The sequence below is a fragment of the Chelonia mydas genome, chromosome 2 (assembly GCF_015237465.2).
Source record: "Chelonia mydas isolate rCheMyd1 chromosome 2, rCheMyd1.pri.v2, whole genome shotgun sequence".
NCBI lineage: Eukaryota > Metazoa > Chordata > Testudines > Cheloniidae > Chelonia > Chelonia mydas.
Window position 1 is genome coordinate 42441385 of NC_057850.1, and position 18657 is coordinate 42460041.

The window sequence follows — 18657 nt, forward strand, 5'->3', positions numbered from 1 at the left end:
GGATGCTCTCTCCATACTAGAGAAGGAGAGAATACAGTGAAGAGACAGGATTCCTAGTCTAGTTGCATGTTAGAAGGTATACAGTGCAGCGTTTACATGAAGCATCATGTGTTTGGATACCTCAGGTATTGAAAGCAACCCCATGTACTATTCAAAGGTTGAATACCATAATAGCTTCAGAAATAAATGTTCCAGAAATTAAAACTGAGCTCCCACAACATCCATGATCTAATATCTGCCAAACAAGGCTGAAAAAATGCTATGAAAATTGGAAGCATTTTAAATGAACGCTATCAACATGCAAATTTTATCTCAGTGTTTCCCTTCAAGTGTTTTAGCAACTAGGAGTCAAGGTTTATCAAAACTTGACATTAAATAAGACACTAAGGCAGTGATTGTTAATATGGCAAAATTCAGAGGTAAAGAAGAGAGAAAGGACAAACTTCAGTTTCAAAATCTTCTATAGACTGTTCAAAGCTTTTGCAAGGTCCCAAAAATTTTTGCATAGCTACCAGAGACAGAAGCATTAGTAGGAAACCCATTAATGACTCAATAATATTTACTAAATTATATCATTTCTAAACAAGCATTATGAACACTCCTATGCTCCTGGGCTGTGTTTCTAGAAGTACTAGGCTGCTATTATAATTCAAGTTATGATTTTAAAAAAAGGATACATTCTGTCATGGCAGCAGCGTCCAGTTTGTCAACATCAGAGGAGTCAGGGAAACATTTCTTGAACTCTTTCCGCAAGTCAAAAAAGGAGTAGAAGCATTCAGGCAGTAAGATATTCTGTAAGAGGACATAGTAGTGACTGTAAACTAAGGTGAATCCAGTCTATGTTCTCTTGAGTTTTCATACTTTGCAACCAAACAGTTTTCAAGTAAAAAATAGCCACACTCACCTGAGTATATCATACCACATATTTTTACAAGGCTCTCCTTTCAGTGACTTAAATATTGTTATGAATCTTTCTTACTCAGTAAGTCTGTTCCCTTGGTATAGTAAAGAATATTTGCTTCCTTTACTGCCAAAAGGGAAGGTTATTGCTGCTTTTTATTATTACTACTAATACTATGGATTCAATACAACTGTGGGAGAGCAAATGGATACTATTACAACACCATACCTATTGAACCAGAGGGGTCACGGCTCGATTTACAGAGTCCAAACAAACTTGCAGAAGACATTTTAATTTTATAGACAGCATATTCAATGAAGGGAAGTCACAGATTTTATTTGCAAAGTATAATCACACTTCAAATAGTTGTTTTGGCTATTTTGTAATACAGACAACGTGTAGTGTGATGTGGTGTAAAGGTTTTGTCAGCATGTGCTTGTGATGGATGCATTACTAATGAGTAGCAAAGCCAAGAGTGTATACAGCTAATCTCACGTAAGTGCCAATAAAAGCCATTATACCCTAACACTATGTATGCCACATACTCAAACTCTTAAATAGTTTTGTTTAATTCTTCATCCTGTCGTACAAGGTATAAAGGCAGGCACCCAACTGCACAAAGGGAAAGAAAATGAATGCAGGATAACCTCTAAAAATAACCTACAACGTATTTAATACATAGCAGTGTCATGTTTTAAAGTTTAACATCTCATAATCTTCCAGGAATAGAGTGGAATATACAGCATATACGTCTAACCCTTTTTCCTAATTGTGAGATTCTATTAAGGTTAGCAACGGGGGTGGCCTGGGAAGGGGAAGTCAGATTCCTGAAACCTGTCACTGGTGCATTACTGATTATTGCTACTCCTTTTACTTCAGGCAAATTTTATTTTATTTTTTTTGTGTATGGAGAAATTCCACATTTGGGGGAAAGAGGAAGCTTTTTTTTTTTTTTTTTTTAAAAATACATTGGGTTGATTAAAAAAAGGCAGCTTTCTTAGAGGTTTGGAAAGTTTGAAGTCATCCTAGAGGAGACTGATTAGTAACAGGCAGAACACAAGTACGTTGTCACAGGTACATGATAGAGGCTATTGTGTGGACAGCATCACCAATTACATATTTAAACTATAACACATGAGAGACTGAATAAGAGAATGGGGTGCAATGGCAGTGATGTTTTTTTAAAAAAACAATACAACTATCCGATAATAAAGGAGTAGCTTTTCTAAAGATGTATCTATGATGTTTGATTCATTCAAAGTTCCAAGGTATTGTTTGCAAATCTGACAAAATTAATTCTGCTACAGTTTAACTGAAATCAAATGTATCTAGAGGATTGTGATTGCATGGATATGGTGTTTGGCAGAAGTACAGAAGTGAAGAGTTTGAGTTGTGGAGGACGATGGATATTTAGGAACTTCCTTGTAAGAAATATATATATATATATTTTTAAAGTTCATTGAAAGCTATTAAGTTTTGGAACAGGAAATGTCTTGAGTTAATTAGTATGGAATGGTGTCCACACGTAAAAGTCCTTATTTGTATCCGGCTGAAAAGTCAGTATTTCCTACAGCCATAAGCTTCCATGTCTAGTTCAGCTGTTCATGAGATAATGCTTCTTTTCCAAAAGTCAGCAAAACAAGATCCTTGCATCCACAATTTAGTGGCCAATTTGTGTCTTGGGGTATTGTGTATTGGGACGAGAGGGTGTATGTACGTGTGTGTGCAGGGGGGGAGGTGCTGTTGGAAGGATTTTAGACACTAAGAAGTTGGGGTTTGGCTTTGGAATATTGATAGGTATTATGTTAGTGATGCAAATTGCATCTATTTTCAGAAATTTTGCATTTAAGTGCAAGATCAGCACAGATATTAGAATGTTATTTTCTTGTACCAACCCCACCAGCAGGGGAGGGCAGGAAGAGCCCCACACATCAATGATTTTTATTATCTATGGCAGTGGTTCCCAAACTTGTTCTGCCGCTTGTGCGGTGAAAGCCCCTGGCGGGCCGGACCGGTTCGTTTACCTGCCGCGTCCGCAGATTCGGCCGATCGCGGCTCCCAGTGGCAGCAAACCACGGCCACTGGGAGCCGTGATCGGCCGAACCTGCGGAAGCGGCAGGTAAACGAACCGGCACGGCCCGCCAGGAGCTTTCCCTGCACGTGCGGCGGAACAAGTTTGGGAACCACTGCTCTATGTGTACTTGACTGCTACAGCCAGACAAAGTGGGTACTAGCCCACTGGGGCTCTAAGCAGGAATATTCTGTCCCTCCACTCCCCACCCCCCCAAATGCATAATAAAAAGTGAATAGTGGGCCCCCCTTGAGCTGCTCGGGGCCCTAAGCAATTGCTTAGTGTGCTTAAACCTAGCCCCAGCTCTACAGCCAGAGTAGCTGCATTTTTCTCTATTACAGAAGTTCCGAACTGCAGGTTCTTTTCTGCTACTCTGGCTCTCTTACTTTAAAATGTAAAAACTGAACTTTTATTTCATAAGTGTAACCCTACCCCCACAAATTCTTATGCAGATAGTCAAACTTTGGTATTTCCCAGTTGTGGTTTCATGACACTTCAGTCCCCCGTCCCCCCCAACCTCTGTTCTTAATCATTTAGTGTAAACCTTACCTGCCTATGTCATAACAACCACTCAAAGTCAGGGCCTGGAAGTAGCTCATATTGGACACCCAAAACTGAGGCCCTCAAAAACAGCTAATGATTTTTCAAGTCTTTGTTTTAGTTTACACTTAGGGTTTAATCTCAACATTTTGTTATCCACAAGAAAACTACAGAATGTCACTGGCTTGTCTGTTTGGTTTAATCTATAATCAGCGTAGAGCAGATTTCAAATTACCAGCTATTTGTATTGAAATAGCAACTGAAGACCCTAGCCAACACTGAATGTCTATTGTTCTAGACACTGCACAAATACATAGAAAAGAGGCAATCCCTCGTGCCGCCCCCGCCCCCCTTCCAAATCTTACAAACTAAGATGACAAAAAATCAACTTTCAAAGATTCTGGTTTTTTTTTTTTTTTTTTTTTTTTTACTGTGTACTTAATCTAATTGCATGGAGGATGAACTGCATAAAATAGGTAAATTGTACAGCAGTTAAAGAAATAACTATCATATGGAGAGAAAAGTAGAGTTATTAAAATATGGTTTATTTTTTCATGTTTAGAACACATCAGATAGTATGAGGTGATTCATAATACAGGAGCTTTCTCTGTTTGTTAAACTGACTTTTTTGGAGTGATAAATCAAAATAGTAGCAGTAAGTATTACATTAACAGATAATCTGATATCGCAGTCTGATATTAGCAGTAAGATTTACTGTTTTACTAGCATCATGCTTTCAACCATTTAAAGAAACAAGATACAGAAGAGAATGAAATGCATGGTTCAAAAACCATCAGTGAAAACAAAAGTGGAATAAATCTGTAGCATGATTCTTAAAACATTGTTAGCTCCTAATGGTACTGAAACACAGAACTGTGCAGGGACAACCATGTTATAACTGAGGTTCATCTACACCACTGCAATTCTACTGGCAATAGAGAAGTCAGATAGGGACTTGCAAGTCTATTAGTGACTGGTAATTTTGGAAATACATCAAATTATTCATCATCTGCCTCAAATTTTCTATAAAGACATGTTATCAGACCAGTGTTTGGTTCTTTACAAATACAGGCAAGTACTACTATCCGAGTGCAAGCTGAATATTCGGTAAAGACTGAACGCTCATATTTAGATCTGTCAACTTTCAAAGTTTCAAAACAGCATGTACAACAATAATGTTAAAATCGTAAATTTTTCACAAGTCCTACAAATCAGTTCCTGTATTAACCCATTATAGCAACCTACGGGTTTGTGTACATGAAAAATACCACTATAGGGTAGAGTGTGAATTTAAACTGCTGTAGTTAAACCGATATAACTACCGATGTGGACATACTTATTCCAGTACAAGGGTCCTTTTTCTGTTTTAGCTTAAGCCACTTCCAAAACTGCATAAACTAAACCAGAAAAAGGTCTTATTAAACTGACATAATAATGAAGAGTTGTACTGGTATAACCACAGCAGTTTAACTATATCATTTTAACTGGAAAGTTCTCCTGTGTAGACAATCCCCAAGAGTCTAAAAAGCTTATTGATGGATGAGAGATTTCTCTGTTATGAATATGCTGAAATAGACTCTTATCGGACATCATAAAGCAAAAAGAAGCTGATCAATTCTACATTAAAACCCAACCACCACCACAGTAGATCAGTCTTAAGGAATGTCTGATGCGTGCAGCCACCTTACCTTTTTGGAAGCTTCAGGATGCAGAAGCTGTCTGACGTGCAGCTGTCCATCAGTGCAGAGACAGAAGGAAGTACCTACACCAATATTCAGTTCATTGCTCACAGACTGGTTAAACTGAAAGTTGAAAAAAAATAGACATAGTACACATTTATGAACTGCTACACTTTGTTATGAAAGGTTCAGTGTAATTTTCAGATCATTACAACTTGTTGAACATGAAAAGGGAAATATTCAGTTCTATATAAGGCTCTTAATAAGACCCAGGGCACATTCCCATGCTTTATTTAGGCACCTAAATACTTTGGGCTAACAGTCAAAGCTGCTGAGCCATCATAAATCCTATTAGAGTTAACGGGGTTTACGCATGCCCAACACTCTTGAGAGTCATCCCAGAGCATTTAGGTGCCTCAACAGGGCATCACAAGCCTAGCTTTAAGCATCCTAGTTTGAAAATTTCCACTAAACTCTTTAGAGTGAAGTTCCTGGCAGTTGCCGAGAGTTGGGGGAAGTTAATGAGCTGCAGCTCTTCACTGTACGGCGAGCAACATTGCAGCAATGAGTTACGGGACCTCCTGGTTATTAGGAAAGAGGAAGAGAGCACCCCTGTGCTTTGTCATGCTGGAGCCTGTCTCTACCCTGGCTCACATGCAGAGAAGAAATGAAGTTTCAGTAAGTTTAATAAAGAAATTCAAGGAGAGAACTAAAACCCAAACACCTTCAATGAAAGGGCCCTGAGAGAGCAATGGCTGGGTCATTCTGAACTTAACCTTCTGCTACCATAATCTGAAAGGGGAGGAGAATACAGCAGGTTTAGGGAATCCCAGGAGGCCCCCAGAGGTGCTGGTCTCTCTCAGTGTGCTCAGCCGCCGCTGGCCTTGCTAGGGCCACCCTGCGCCCCAGCCCATCTCCTCTTTGCACGTTTGTCCTCCCATCTAGACCATCTGCAATAGACCCATAGAGAGAGAAGCCCTCCCTATCCCCACAGAAAGAGAGGTTCAAGTATCCCACCCTAGGGTGACTAGACGTCCCAATAAAATCAGGACGCCACTTGTCCCGATATTTGGCTTAGGGCTGGACTGATCAACCTAGCTGGCAGGCTCCTACCTGGCTCCGGGAAGCGACCGGCGGGACCCTTAGGCCCCTAGGTGGAGGGGTGGCCGGGGTGGGGTGTCTCTCCGCATGCTGCGCCCACCATAAGCACCAGCTCCGCAACTCCCATTGGCCAGGAACTGTGGCCAAGGGGAGCTGCAGGGATGGAGTCTGGGGGAGGGGGGGCAGAGCACACTGGCCGCCCCTGACCCTAGGAGCCAGAGGGACTTGTGGGCTGCTTTCCGGGAGTCGCCTGAGGTAAACGCTGCCCGGACCCCTTCCCCCTGACCCAGCCCTCAGGCGAGGAGGCGAGCGGCTGGGGGTTGGCCAGAGGTAATGTGGCATACATCGCATGGCCAGACGCATATTGGTCCACCTGACTCTGTACTGCCAACATGACCCTTCCCGTTGGGGAAGGGTCCATGCCACACCACTCACCAGCCCTGCTCGGAGGTGAGGTGTCTGTTTGCTGGGCTGGGCCAGCAACATGGCCAGGGTTGGTCCTAGGGCAGGGAATCACTCCAGTCCCTTGGGTAAGGTTGCCAGGTGTCTGGTTTTCGACCAGAATGCCTGGTTGAAAAGTGAACCTGGCGGCTCCGGTCAGCACTGCTGACCGGGCCGTTAAAAGTCCAGTCTTGTGCTGCAGGGCTAAGGCAGACTAGTCCCTATCTGTCCTGGTACTGTGCTGTGCCCCAGTGACCAGCAGGTCTGGCTCCTAGGTGTGGGGGTCCCCACAGGGCTCCACACTGTCCCTGTCCTGAGCACTGGTGCCGCACTCCCATTGGCCAGGAACCATAGCCAATGGGGGCTGTGCCTGCGGGTGAGAGCAGGGTGCAGAGCCTCTTGGCCCCCTTGCCTAGTAGCCGGACCTGCTGGCCGATTCCAGGGCACAGTGTGGAGCCAGAACAGGCAGGGACCCTGCCTTAGCCCCACTGCGCCGCTGACCAGGAGCCGCCCGAGGTAAGCCCACACTCCAACCCTGAGTCCCAACTCCCTGCCCCATCCCTGAGCCCCCCCAAACCCAGAGAAGCCTCCTGCACCCCAAACCCCTCATCCCCAGCCTAATCCCAGAACCTGCACCCCCCCAGCCCAGAGCCCATACCACCTGCCTCAACGGGCAGCCCCCTCCCACACCCTGAACCTCTCATCCACGGCACCCCCAGCCAGAGCCTGCACCCCCAGCCAGAGCCCTCACCCCCTCCCCAACCCCTGCCCCTGCCCCGATCCCCCTCCCGAACCCCTCAATCCCAGCCTGGGGCCCCCTCCTGCACCCTGAACCGCTCATCCCCAGCCCCACTCCAAAGCCTGCACCCCCTCCCACACCCCAACTCCCTGCCCTAGCCCAGAACCCCCTCCTGCACCTTGAACCCCTTATTCATGGCCCCATCCCAGAGCCCACACCCCAGTTAGAGCCCTCACCTCCTCCCACACCACGACCCCTTGCCCCAGCCCAGTGAAAGTGAGTTTGTGTGTATGTGTGTGGGGGGTAAGTGAGCCACTGAGGGAGGGGGAATATAGTAAGTGGGGGGTGGGGCCTCAGGGAAGAGGCAGGGCTAGAATGTTCAGTTTTGTGGGATTAGAAAAATGGCAACCCTACCCTTGGGAGCAGCGTGATCAGCTAGGCCAGGGCCTCTCTCCGCCCCGGACAGGCTCCCTCAGGACCCAGTTGCCTGGAAGGGCCCAACCAAGCCCCCCACACTGGTGGAGACTGGCCCCACTTCTGCACAGGTCCCAGGCAGTTTGGCTCTGGGGAGGCAGGTGGGGCCACGCAGATGGTGGGCATCAGAGAGCTTCCAGAGCTGGAGCTACTCTGGAGGCTGGTCACGGCAGGGGGCGGAGAGGAACCAAACAAAACCACCACTCACTGCATGCCATGCAGGAGGCAGGCTGTTCTGTATGGGTCCGGATTCACCACCTCTCTGGAGGTATACACAGCGACCACCACACCTGATTGCCTCACACACACACTCTCCCTGACATGCTGGGAAGGATGGACAGCTCCTGGAGGGAGCCCCAGCCCGCTCCACTGGCCTCACAACGACACCAGCCTATGTCCTATGTCCAAGGGAAGAAATAGATTGAAGAGGAATAAAGGGGGTGGGTGGGAAGAGAGCTCCAAGAGGGGACCCTGTGAAAAGCAGAGAGCCCCTGAACCAGGGCAGGGATCCCCAGGGGCCCAGCAAGGGGGAAATGGAGTCCAGGAAGGGGGAGCCCTGTGGGGAGGCCACTGGAGTCCATAAATGAAGAGGTCTGGAGACTGTGAAAACAGGGGGCCCATAGGGAGCACTGCACAGGAGGGACAGAGCCCATGGAGGTGGGGGGAACGGGAGCCCATGAAGCAGGGGTGGAGCCCATGGGGGGCAGGGGCTGGAGCCAGGGCAGTGCACTCCTGCCCCACAGCTTGGGACAGGGGCTAGAGCTGGGCGCTGTGCCCCCCCTCCCATGGCTCTGGTGGAGGCTGTGGGCCTGCCCCCGCCCCCCATGTGTCCTGATATTTTACTTTTGCAATCTGGTAAACCTATCCCACCCGCCCCCCCCCCAAGGAGTTTGTCTGTCTGTCCGGGGGAGCGGGGATCCGGTGGGCTATTCGCACACCCCCTGCAGTCGGAAGTGTCTCTCTGGGAGGCTCGACTCCCTGGAGAGGGGAGTGAGAAGCCCCATGGAAAGCAGAGGTGGGGTTCACCTGTTGCAGGGCTTGTTCCAGCTGCGGGGCTCGCGCCAAGCTCTCCACCTCCAGCTTCGTTGTTTCTTTGCATTCCTCTGTCAGGTCCAAGTGCTCCGGTCTGACCAGCACTTCATGCAGGCTCCCCGCCTCCGGAGGGAGAAAGAAGTCAGCGCTCTCTGCTCCCGCCTTGGCGCCCAGGAAGCCCAGCCAGCGCCCAGGGAGAAACCCCCTGCAGGACTCGTGGAAAGCCGGGCTTTGCATCCCACCTACCCCGCCCAGCGCCCCCTGGCGTGTAGGGCGGCTGCCCCGCGAGCTGGAGGCCCGGGGGAAAAGCCTGTGTGGGCCGGCGCGCCATAGGGCTTGGTGAACGCTGTTTGATTGAACACAACCCCTGTCACAGGGGGGTGGTCTGGGCTGTTGCCTAACTCCGTCTGCTCTCCTAGCCCGCTCGGCGCCTTCTCGTCGCTGGCAGACACCAGCCCTAACTTGGCAGCTGGTTAAATCCCCGCGCAGGGAGCCCCCAGCTGCACGCGCAGGGGCAATCCCTGCCAGCAGCCTCCCCGCCCCTCTTTGGGGGGCCTCCTCCCGAGAAATACCTTCTTGCGGGCCAGATCCACCACTTTCCACAGAAGCTGGACCAGCTCTTTCTCATCGGATCCCAGCTTAGCCCCCTGAGCACCTGCAGTCGTCCCGAACAAGATCACCAGGTAGTCAAGAGACGCAGTCATGATGATCACCGGGGGAGGGCAAGAAACTAGATTCCTGCCCCAATTTTACCGAGAAGACCCTGCCACACACACACACCACCCCTGGAGTGTAAAGGAAGAAACCCGCCCCCCCAGCGCACACCTGCAGCCACTTAGCTCTCCCCCACCCACCACCACTCCCCGGAGACCTGCTCAGGAGGGGAGGCGTGTGCAGCGTCCCCCTTTTGTAGCTGACTGCTTGGGAACCTATTCAAAGACAAACGAGGGCTGCGCCCCTAGGAGGCACGCAATGGCTGCGAGCGTCTCTATTTTGGGATGTGGCTCTACCTGCTCACCCTCCCTCCCCACGTGGTGCAGGTAAGAGACACCTGACTGAACCCGCCCATTGGCTCCTTCAAACAAGGACGTGGCAGCCGGAGGGGAGGAGGCAACGGCCAGGGGTAGGTAGTAGCAGCAGCAGCTGGAGGTGATGGCAGGGGTAGCAATTAGCAGAGTGGGAGGAAGCAACAGTAAAAGGGTGAAACGGCAGGAGCAAGAAGGGGGGGGGATAAAGAGGCGGGAATACCAAACCGGGGTTGAGGGGGCAGCTGCAGAAAGGATGAAAAGCAGAGGGGGCCCAGGAGAAGGAGGAGGCGACAGAAGGAGTAGCAAAAACTGGGGGATACGAGGGTGAGAGGCAGTAGGAGACAGGGGAGCCAATAGCTCGGAGAAGGGGCCGCCGCAACCCGAAGATTATGGGGCAGGAGGGGAAGGCACTTCCTAGCGAATGACACAGTTGCCTCTATGAGCTCAACACGTGCGTCTTCTAGCGCCCAAAGGAGAAAAGGAGGACTTGTGGCACCTTAGAGACTAACAAATTTATTTGAGCATAAGCTTTCGTGAGCTTTTATTTTCCACTGAATGCATCCGACGAAGTGAGCTGTAGCTCACGAAAGCTTATGCTCAAATAAATTTGTTAGTCCCTAAGGTGCCACAAGTCCCCCTTTTCTTTTTGCGAATACAGACTAACACAGCTGCTACTCTGAAACCTGCCCAAAGGAGGGAGCTCAGCTGAGACCTGGCTGCCTCCAGCCCCTCGCTCGCCCTGCAGGGTCGTTGCAACGGCCCTTTCCCCTCCCTGCGGGTGATGTGTAAAACCAAAGAAGGGTGAACAGCGATGACACCGCTTGGTGATCACGGAGTCCCAATGCCGCTCTCCCCTGGGGCTCTGCGAGAGGAGACGGGAGGGTCTCCTGATTTGTCCTGCAGGGGGAGGGTCAGAGGATATCGCGCTCGCCCGCCCACCCCACTGGAGGGAGAAGAAACTCCAGCGCGCGGCAAATCCACGCGACAGGGAAACCGGCTCTGCCGAAGCTTTGAAGTTCAAAGTTGGAACTGGGGAGCATGATGGGTCAGAGAAGGGAAGGTGGATTGTGGGGGCGGGGGATGGAGAGCCAGGCTCCTAGGGGAGAGGAAGGAGATGATGAAGAGCCGGCAGGTGAGGTGAGTACAAGGAAAGCCGATCATGTGCAGCAGACGGGTGCCCCAGAGAGATATGCGTGTGGGGCTGGGAGCGGAAGGGAGGCGAATGGGTGGGGAGCTGCTGGTGGGTGTGGGAAGGGAGCTCTCATCGGGCCTTGCTGGAACTTGTTCTGTGCAGAAGCAGCAGCGCGCCCTGCCTGCCCACGTTAGGAAGCGGGTGATGGGCAGTTTCCCACTGATTCCCTTTTCAGGATGAGAGGAGGGATCCTAGCAGCAAATTCAAGGCAGTGAGCCCAGCCCAGGCCCCCCTCACTCACTCTCTCAGCACCTCCCAATCCCTTTAACCACGTTTTCTTCAAGGGTAAGAAGCAGGCAACAATACTGCTGAGAAGGCATCCATCAAATCAGCACTGCGCCCCCACCCTGGCAGCATTGCAGCCTGTGGTTCGGGCAGAGACCTGCATCGCTGTGCGGTGACTTCAGTGGCGGGTCTGGTGTCTGTGCTAGGGTTGCCAACTTTCTAATTGCATAAACCAAACACCCCTCCTGCCCCTTCGGGTGAGGGAGAGGGCTCCGGGCTGGGACAGGGGGTTGGGTGTGTGTGTGTGTGTGGGGGGGGGGTGAGGACTCCAGCTGGGGGTGCAGGCTCTGGGGTGGGGCTGGGGTAGAGGGGTTGAGTGTGTGGGAGGGGTTGGGGTGTGGACTCTGGGGTGGGGCCAGGGATGAGGGGTTTGGGGTGAAGGAAGGGGCTCCAGGTTAGGGCAGGGCTGTGTAGCGCGGGTGAGGACTCAGTCTGGGGATGCAGGCTCTGGGATGGGACCAGGGATGAGGGGTTTGGGGTGCAGGAGGAGGCTCTGGGCTGGGGTTTAGGGGTTTGGAGTGTGGGAGGGGGTGTGGTCTCTGGCTGGGTGTGCGGACTCTAGGGTGGGGCTGAGGATGAGAGGTTTGGGGTGAAGGAAGGATATGAGTCAACAGTGTGCCCTTGTTGCCAAGAAGGCTAACCGCATTTTGGGCTGTATAAGTAGGGGCATTGCCAGCAGATCGAGGGACGTGATCAATCCCCTCTATTAGACATTGGTGAGGCCTCATCTGGAGTAGTGTGTCCAGTGTTGGGCCCCACACTACAAGAAGGATGTAGAAAAATTGGAAAGAGTCCAGAAGAGGGCAACAAAAATGATTAGGGGACTGGAACACATGATTTATGAGGAGAGGCTGAGGGAATTGGGATTGTTTAGTCTGCAGAAGAATGAGGGGGGATTTGATAGCTGCTTTCAACTACCTGAAAGGGGGTTCCAAAGAGGATGGATCTAGACATTTCTCAGTGGTACCAAATGACAGAACAAGGAGTAATGGTCTCAAGTTGCAGTGGGGGAGGTTTAGGTTGGATATTAGGAAAAACTTTTTCACTAGGAGGGTGGTGAAGCACTGGAATGTGTTACCTAGGGAGGTGGTGGAATCGCCTTCCTTAGAGGTTTTTAAGGTCAGGCTTGACAAAGCCCTGGCTGGGATGATTTAGTTGGGGATTGGTCCTGCTTTGAGCAGGGGGTTGGACTAGATGACCTCCTGAGGTCCCTTCCAACCCTGATATTCTATGAAGGGGCTCCAGGCTGGGCAGGGGGTGGGGAGTGTGGGCTCTGGGGTAGAGCTGGGATGAGGGCTTTGGGGTGCAGGTGGTGGCTGAGGCAGGGGTTTTGGGGGTGTGTAGGCTCCAGGAGGGAGTTTGGATGCAGAAGGGGACTCCAGGTCAGGACAGGGGGTTCAGGTGTGGGATCCCGGTGGTGGTTTCCGTGGACACCAGGTCCCTGCAGCCCCTAGACGCATGCGTGGCCAGGGAGGGTCCACGCACTGCCCTCGCGCCCACAGGTGGTGCCCCTGCAGCTCCAACTGGTCGGACACCTGGCAACTCTAACTGCTGCCCCCACAAACAAGACCTACATTTCATAAAGTGGTTCCAGACCGTCAATCAAATCCCTACGGGAGACCCAGCTGCCTTCCCACACAGACATGTGTGCTGGGCACACTGAAGAGATGCGACTACTGTGAAAGGCCATTTATGAGAAAACTCACTTCCAAATTTTTCGTAATTAGCCATAGCAGATACTTATTTGTCCTTTTTGGGCAACGTTCATCCAAGGATCTGAAAGGTCTTTACAATTATTCATTAATTAAGTCTTCCTTCCCCATATACACACACACAGGTTTTTTAAAGAGATCTGCAGAACATTTTAATCAGCACTGAAATGCAGCCATGTTTTTTTTCAAAATGCAGTTGTTACACAACAATATTACACAACAGTTTAGGACAGGAAGTGAAAAATATCCAAATGGAACTAATGGCTGTAGGCAGCTAGTGCCTTTCATACAAGTATCTATAATCACTTAGGTATTATTATACCCATTTTAAAAATATGTAACCTGAGATACCAAGAGATAAAGTTGGAAATTTACACACAACAGTTCCAATGGGCTAAGTCTCAAGCTCTCTGCATATTTGCTCCCTTATTTTCAGGTGCTCAAGTATCAAAAGGGGATAGGGCATGGACAGAGAATGGCTTGTCTGAGGAGCCATGTCCTCATGTTTGATTCTCATTGTACTAATAAGGCACTAGACTTCAAGGTCCCCTTCCTTGGTAGCCTGATCCAAAGCCTTCTGAAGTCAGTGGGGGCCTTTTCACTGACTTCAAGGGCTCTTAGGCCTGGTCTACACCTTAACCATAGGTTGACCTAACTACCTTGCTCAGTGGTGTGAAAAATTCAAACCCAAGAGAGATGTGGGTAGGCTGACGTAGGCTCCATTAAAACAAAGCTAGGTGGATGGAAGAATTCAACCTAGCTAAAGCCTCTAGAGAGGGTGGATTTCCTTGAGTGATGGATAACCCCCTTTCATCACTGTAGCAATTGTCTACACAGCTGTGCCACTGCAGCACTTGTAGTATAGACATCCACAAAGGGATATAGGCATTGCAATGCCTAACTTTTTGGTGCCTAGAAAATAATTGAAACAACAATGGGATCTGCAAACCCAGTGTTAGACACATCTAGGCTCCCTATACAATGCATGGGGAAAGACAGACACCTAAGAATAGGACCAACAAAAGCTGGCATGCTGGGCAGGAAGCCACCTAAGCTCGCCAGTGGGAGATGCAGACCACAGGGATGTATCTTAAATCCTGCCCCTCAAGAGTTAGGAACATAAATCTGGGCTGTAGAGGGAGGCACATATCTCTGCTTGTGATCCACAGCCAGAAGCCTCTCTCCTGGAGTCAGGAGGCTTAGGTGTCCAAGTTATTTCTTGCAAGAAATGCTGGATGAGGAGGAGATGATGGTGGTGTCTCCCTCTCTTAATACTTTTAGCCCACTGGTTAGAAGGCTCATCCCAGATGTGGAAAACATGATCCAATTCTGTGCTCTCTGCCTGAAGGTGGAGAAAAGTTTTAAACAGCAGTTTCCCATCTCGCAAGATAGTGCCCTAACCACTGGGCAACATAGTCATTCTCACCTCATGATTAAAAACAGCAATACTGGGTCAGATCAGTCTGCCCCAGTTTCCTGACTTTTGACAGTAGCCAATACCATAGGCTTCAGAGGGAATGAACAAAACAGGAAAATTGAGTGATTCATCCATTCTCTGTAGTCCAGTCCCAGCATCTGGCAGTCAGAGGCTTAGCCATCTTGGTTAACAGCCATTGATAGACCTATTCTCCATGAATTTACCTAATTCTTTTTTGAAGCTAGTTATACTTCTGGTGCTCAGAACATCCTCTTGTAATGAGTTCCACAGGCTGACTGTGCATTGTGTGAAGAAGTACTTCCTTATGTTTGTTTTAAACCTGATGCCTATTAATTTCATAAGCGACCTCTGTTTCCTCTGTTACGTGAAGGGGCTAAAAACATTTCCTTATTCACTTTCTCTACAACATTCATGATTTTATAGACCTCTATCATATCCCCCCTCGTCTCTTTTCCAAACTGAACAGTCCCAGTCTTTTTAATCTCTCCTCATATGGAAGCTGTTCCATACACCTAATCATTTCTGCCACCATTCTCTGTACCTTTTCCAATTCTAATGTATATTTTTTGTAGGGCTGTCGATTAATCACAGTTAATTCATGCGATTAACTCAAAAAAATTTATCGCAATTAATCACAGTTTTAACTGCACTGTTAAACAAGAGAATACCAATTGAAATTTATGAAATATTTTGGAGGTTTTTCTACATTTTCATATATATCTTGTAGTCTGTGTTATAACTGAAATCAAAGTATATATTTGGATTACAAATATTTGCACTGTAAAAATGATAAAGAGAAGAAATAGTATTTTTCAATTTACCCCATACAAGTACTGTAGTGCAATCTTTTTTTCCTGAAAGTGCAACTTACAAAAGTAGATTTTTTTTGTTACATAACTGCACTCAAAAACAAAATAATGTAAAACTTCAGAGCCTACAAGTCCAATCAGTCCTACTTCTTATTCAGCCAATGGCTCAAACAAGTTTGTTTACATTTACAGCAGGTAATGCTGTCCTCTTCTTATTTACAATGTCACCAGAAAGTGAGAACAGGCATTGCATGGCACTTTTGTAGCCAGCACTCCAAGGTATTTACATGCCAGATATGCTAAACAATCTTATGTCCCTTCACACTTCAGCCACCATTCCAGAGGACATATATTTCAGTTCCTTCAGAACTCTTGGGTGAAAACCACCTTGTCCTGGTGACTCTTTAATTTATCAATTTGTTCTAAAACCTCCTTTACTGACACCTTGGTCTAGGACAATGCCTCAGATTTGTCACCTAAGAAATGACTCAGATGTGGGAATCTCCCTTCCATGGTATGCAGTGAAGAGTAAAAAATTCATTCAGCTTCTCCACAATGGCCTTGTCTTCCTTGAATGTTCCTTCAGCATTTTGTTTGGCAGGCTTCCTGCTTCTGATCTACTTAAAAAAATGTGCTTTTGTTTTTGTGTCTTTTGCTAGTTGTTCTTCACATTCTTCTTTGACCTGCCTAATTGTACATTTACACTTGACTTGCCAGAGTTTATGCTCCTTTCTATTTTCCTCAGTAGGATTTGACTTCCAGTTTTAAAAGGATTCCTTTTTGCTTTTAACCATCTCATGTACTCTGTTGTTTAGCCATGGTGGCATACTTTTTGGTCCTCTTGCTTTTTTTTATTTGGGGTATATATTTAATTTGAGCCTCTATTATGGTGTTTTTAAAAAGTTTCCATGCAGCTTGCAGGCATTTCACTGTTGTGACTGTTCCATTTAATTTCTGTTTAATTAGTTTCGTCATTTTTGTATAGTTCCCCTTTTTGAAGTTAAATGCTACTGTGCTGGGTTTATTTGGTATTCCCCCCTCATCCGCACAAGGATGTTAAATTATATACATTACAGTTGTTATCACTGAGTGGTTCAGCTATATTCACCTCTTGGACCAGATCCTGTGCGACACTTGGGGACTAAATCAAGAATTGCCTCTCCCCTTGTGGGAGATTAGCTGCTCCAAAAAGCAGTCATTAATGGTGTATTTAAACTTTATCTCTGCATCCTGTCTTGAGGTGACATGTACCCAGTCAATATGGGAATAGTTGAAATCCCTCATTGTTACTTAGTTTTCTATTTTCATAATCACCATCATCATCCTGTTCAGATGGTCGGTAGTATATCCCTACTGCTATACTCTTCTTATTCAAGCATTCAGTTTCTGTCCATAGAGATTGTACGGTATAGTTCGATTAATTTAAGATTTTTACTATATTTGACATTGCTTTCTTTCACACATGGTGCCATTCCCCCCACCAGCGTGACTGAGTCTGTCATTCCTATGTATTTTGTACCCTGCTATTACCATGTCCCATTGATTATCATCGCTCCACCAAATTTCTGTGATGCTTATTATATCAATATCCTCATTTAATGTCAGGCACTCAAGTTCATCCATCTCAGTATTTAGACGTCTAGCATTTGTATGCAAGCAGTTATAAAATTTGTCACTTTTTAGCTATCTGCCTTTATGTGACGTAATTGAATGGGACTCTTTTTCATTTGACTGTTTCTCTTCAGCTCTTATCTGTACTTTAACTTGTCCTCACCGCTTTACTAGGATATAGAAAATTCCTGTTAATAAATCCTCCTCTAAGGGATGTCTCTGTCTGAATCGTGTGCTCATGGGCAGCAGGTGGAGCCCCCCTTCGGGGAGGCTAGCCTTGGCTCTGCCCCCCCCTCGTCCGTAGGAGCCCTGAGCTGGTTGGAGCCCCGAGACCCCCTTTCTTCCCCACAGTCAGAGCCCCTCCCCGCCACCCAGCAGCTGGAGGAGCCCCGAGCCAGCCGAAGCCTTCTCCCCCCCCATAGCGAGAACCCCAAGACCCCCCCTCAGCCGGAGGGCCCCCCCACCTGCCTGGAGGAGCCCCCAACTGGTCAAAGCCCCGAGCCCCCCCGCCCAGAGTCCTGGGCCAGTTGCTGCCGCACTTCCCCTCCCTTCCCCAGACCTCAAGCCACCTGGAGAAAAGTGTGCATCCCTCAAAGCTCCTCTGGAAGAAGCTTTGCTATGCCCCAGCAGGTTCCCGGGTGGCTGAGGAGGCCGTATGTGCTACTCACCTTCTTTCCGGGTTCATCAGTAATCTCCCTGGAGTCCAGGGTGATTACTGATGAACTCAGGAAGCTGAATAGCACATACTGCCTCCTCAGCTGCTCCGGAACCTGCATGGGGCATAATCAAAAACTTCACCCCAAACCCAGCAACCGAGGCTCTGGCAGCAGCACCAAGGGAGGCTCAGCCTCCAGCCTATTATACCCACTGCCCATGTGTGCTTCTCTGCACCTATTATCTTTCCCCCAGTGCTTAGTTTCAAAACTCCTCTACCTTTTTAATTGTACATGCCAGCAATCTGGTTCCATTTCGGTTTAGGTAGAGCCTATCCTTCTTTTGTGTGCTCCTCCTTTCCCAAAAGATTCCCCAGTTCCTAATAAGTCTAAATCCCTCCTCCAAACACCATAGTCTCATCCACGCATGGAAACCCTGCAGTTCTGCCTGTCTACATTGGCCCTAGCATCCATTCAGAGGATGCTTCTATAGAGGTCCTGGACTTTAATCTCTTACCTAGCAGCCTGAATTTGACCTTCAGGACCTCCCTCCTGCCTTTCCCTATGTTACTGATACCTACATGTACCATGACCTCCAGCTCTTTCCCATCACTGCCCATAAGTCTGTCTAGATATCTTGAGGTATCCACAACCTATGCATCCAGCAGGTAAATCACAATGTGGTTCTCCCAGTCATCACAAACTCCACTGAATGCATCCGATGAAGTGAGCTGTAGCTCACGAAAGCTTATGCTCAAATAAATTGGTTAGTCTCTAAGGTGCCGCTAGTACGCCTTTTCTTTTTTCAAATATCTGTATTTCTAATAATCAAGTCCCCCACTACTATTACCTGTCTCTTAATAACAGGAGTCCCCCTCCCTCAGAGAGGTTTCCTAGTGTGAGACGATACCATGACAACATCTGGAAGGAGAATCCTAACTATGGGATCAT

General features: G+C 48.0%; 1 protein-coding gene across 2 annotated transcripts in view; it reads right to left on the reverse strand.

The window, feature by feature from the left end:
* ESRP1 (epithelial splicing regulatory protein 1) overlaps window positions 1-10113 on the reverse strand; it is a 56655-nt gene extending 46542 nt beyond the window's left edge. The window contains exons 1-4 of one of the 2 annotated variants that reach the window (XM_037892285.2): window positions 9551-10113; window positions 8973-9101; window positions 5201-5314; window positions 678-792 (exon numbers count right to left, since the gene is read on the reverse strand). In XM_037892285.2, the coding sequence (XP_037748213.1) occupies window positions 678-792; window positions 5201-5314; window positions 8973-9101; window positions 9551-9682 (490 nt within the window). In that variant the 5' untranslated portion in view covers window positions 9683-10113. The remainder of the gene's footprint in view (window positions 1-677; window positions 793-5200; window positions 5315-8972; window positions 9102-9550) is intronic. The other variant, XM_037892283.2, reaches the window with a different exon arrangement.
* Between the last annotated feature and the right edge of the window lie 8544 nt (window positions 10114-18657).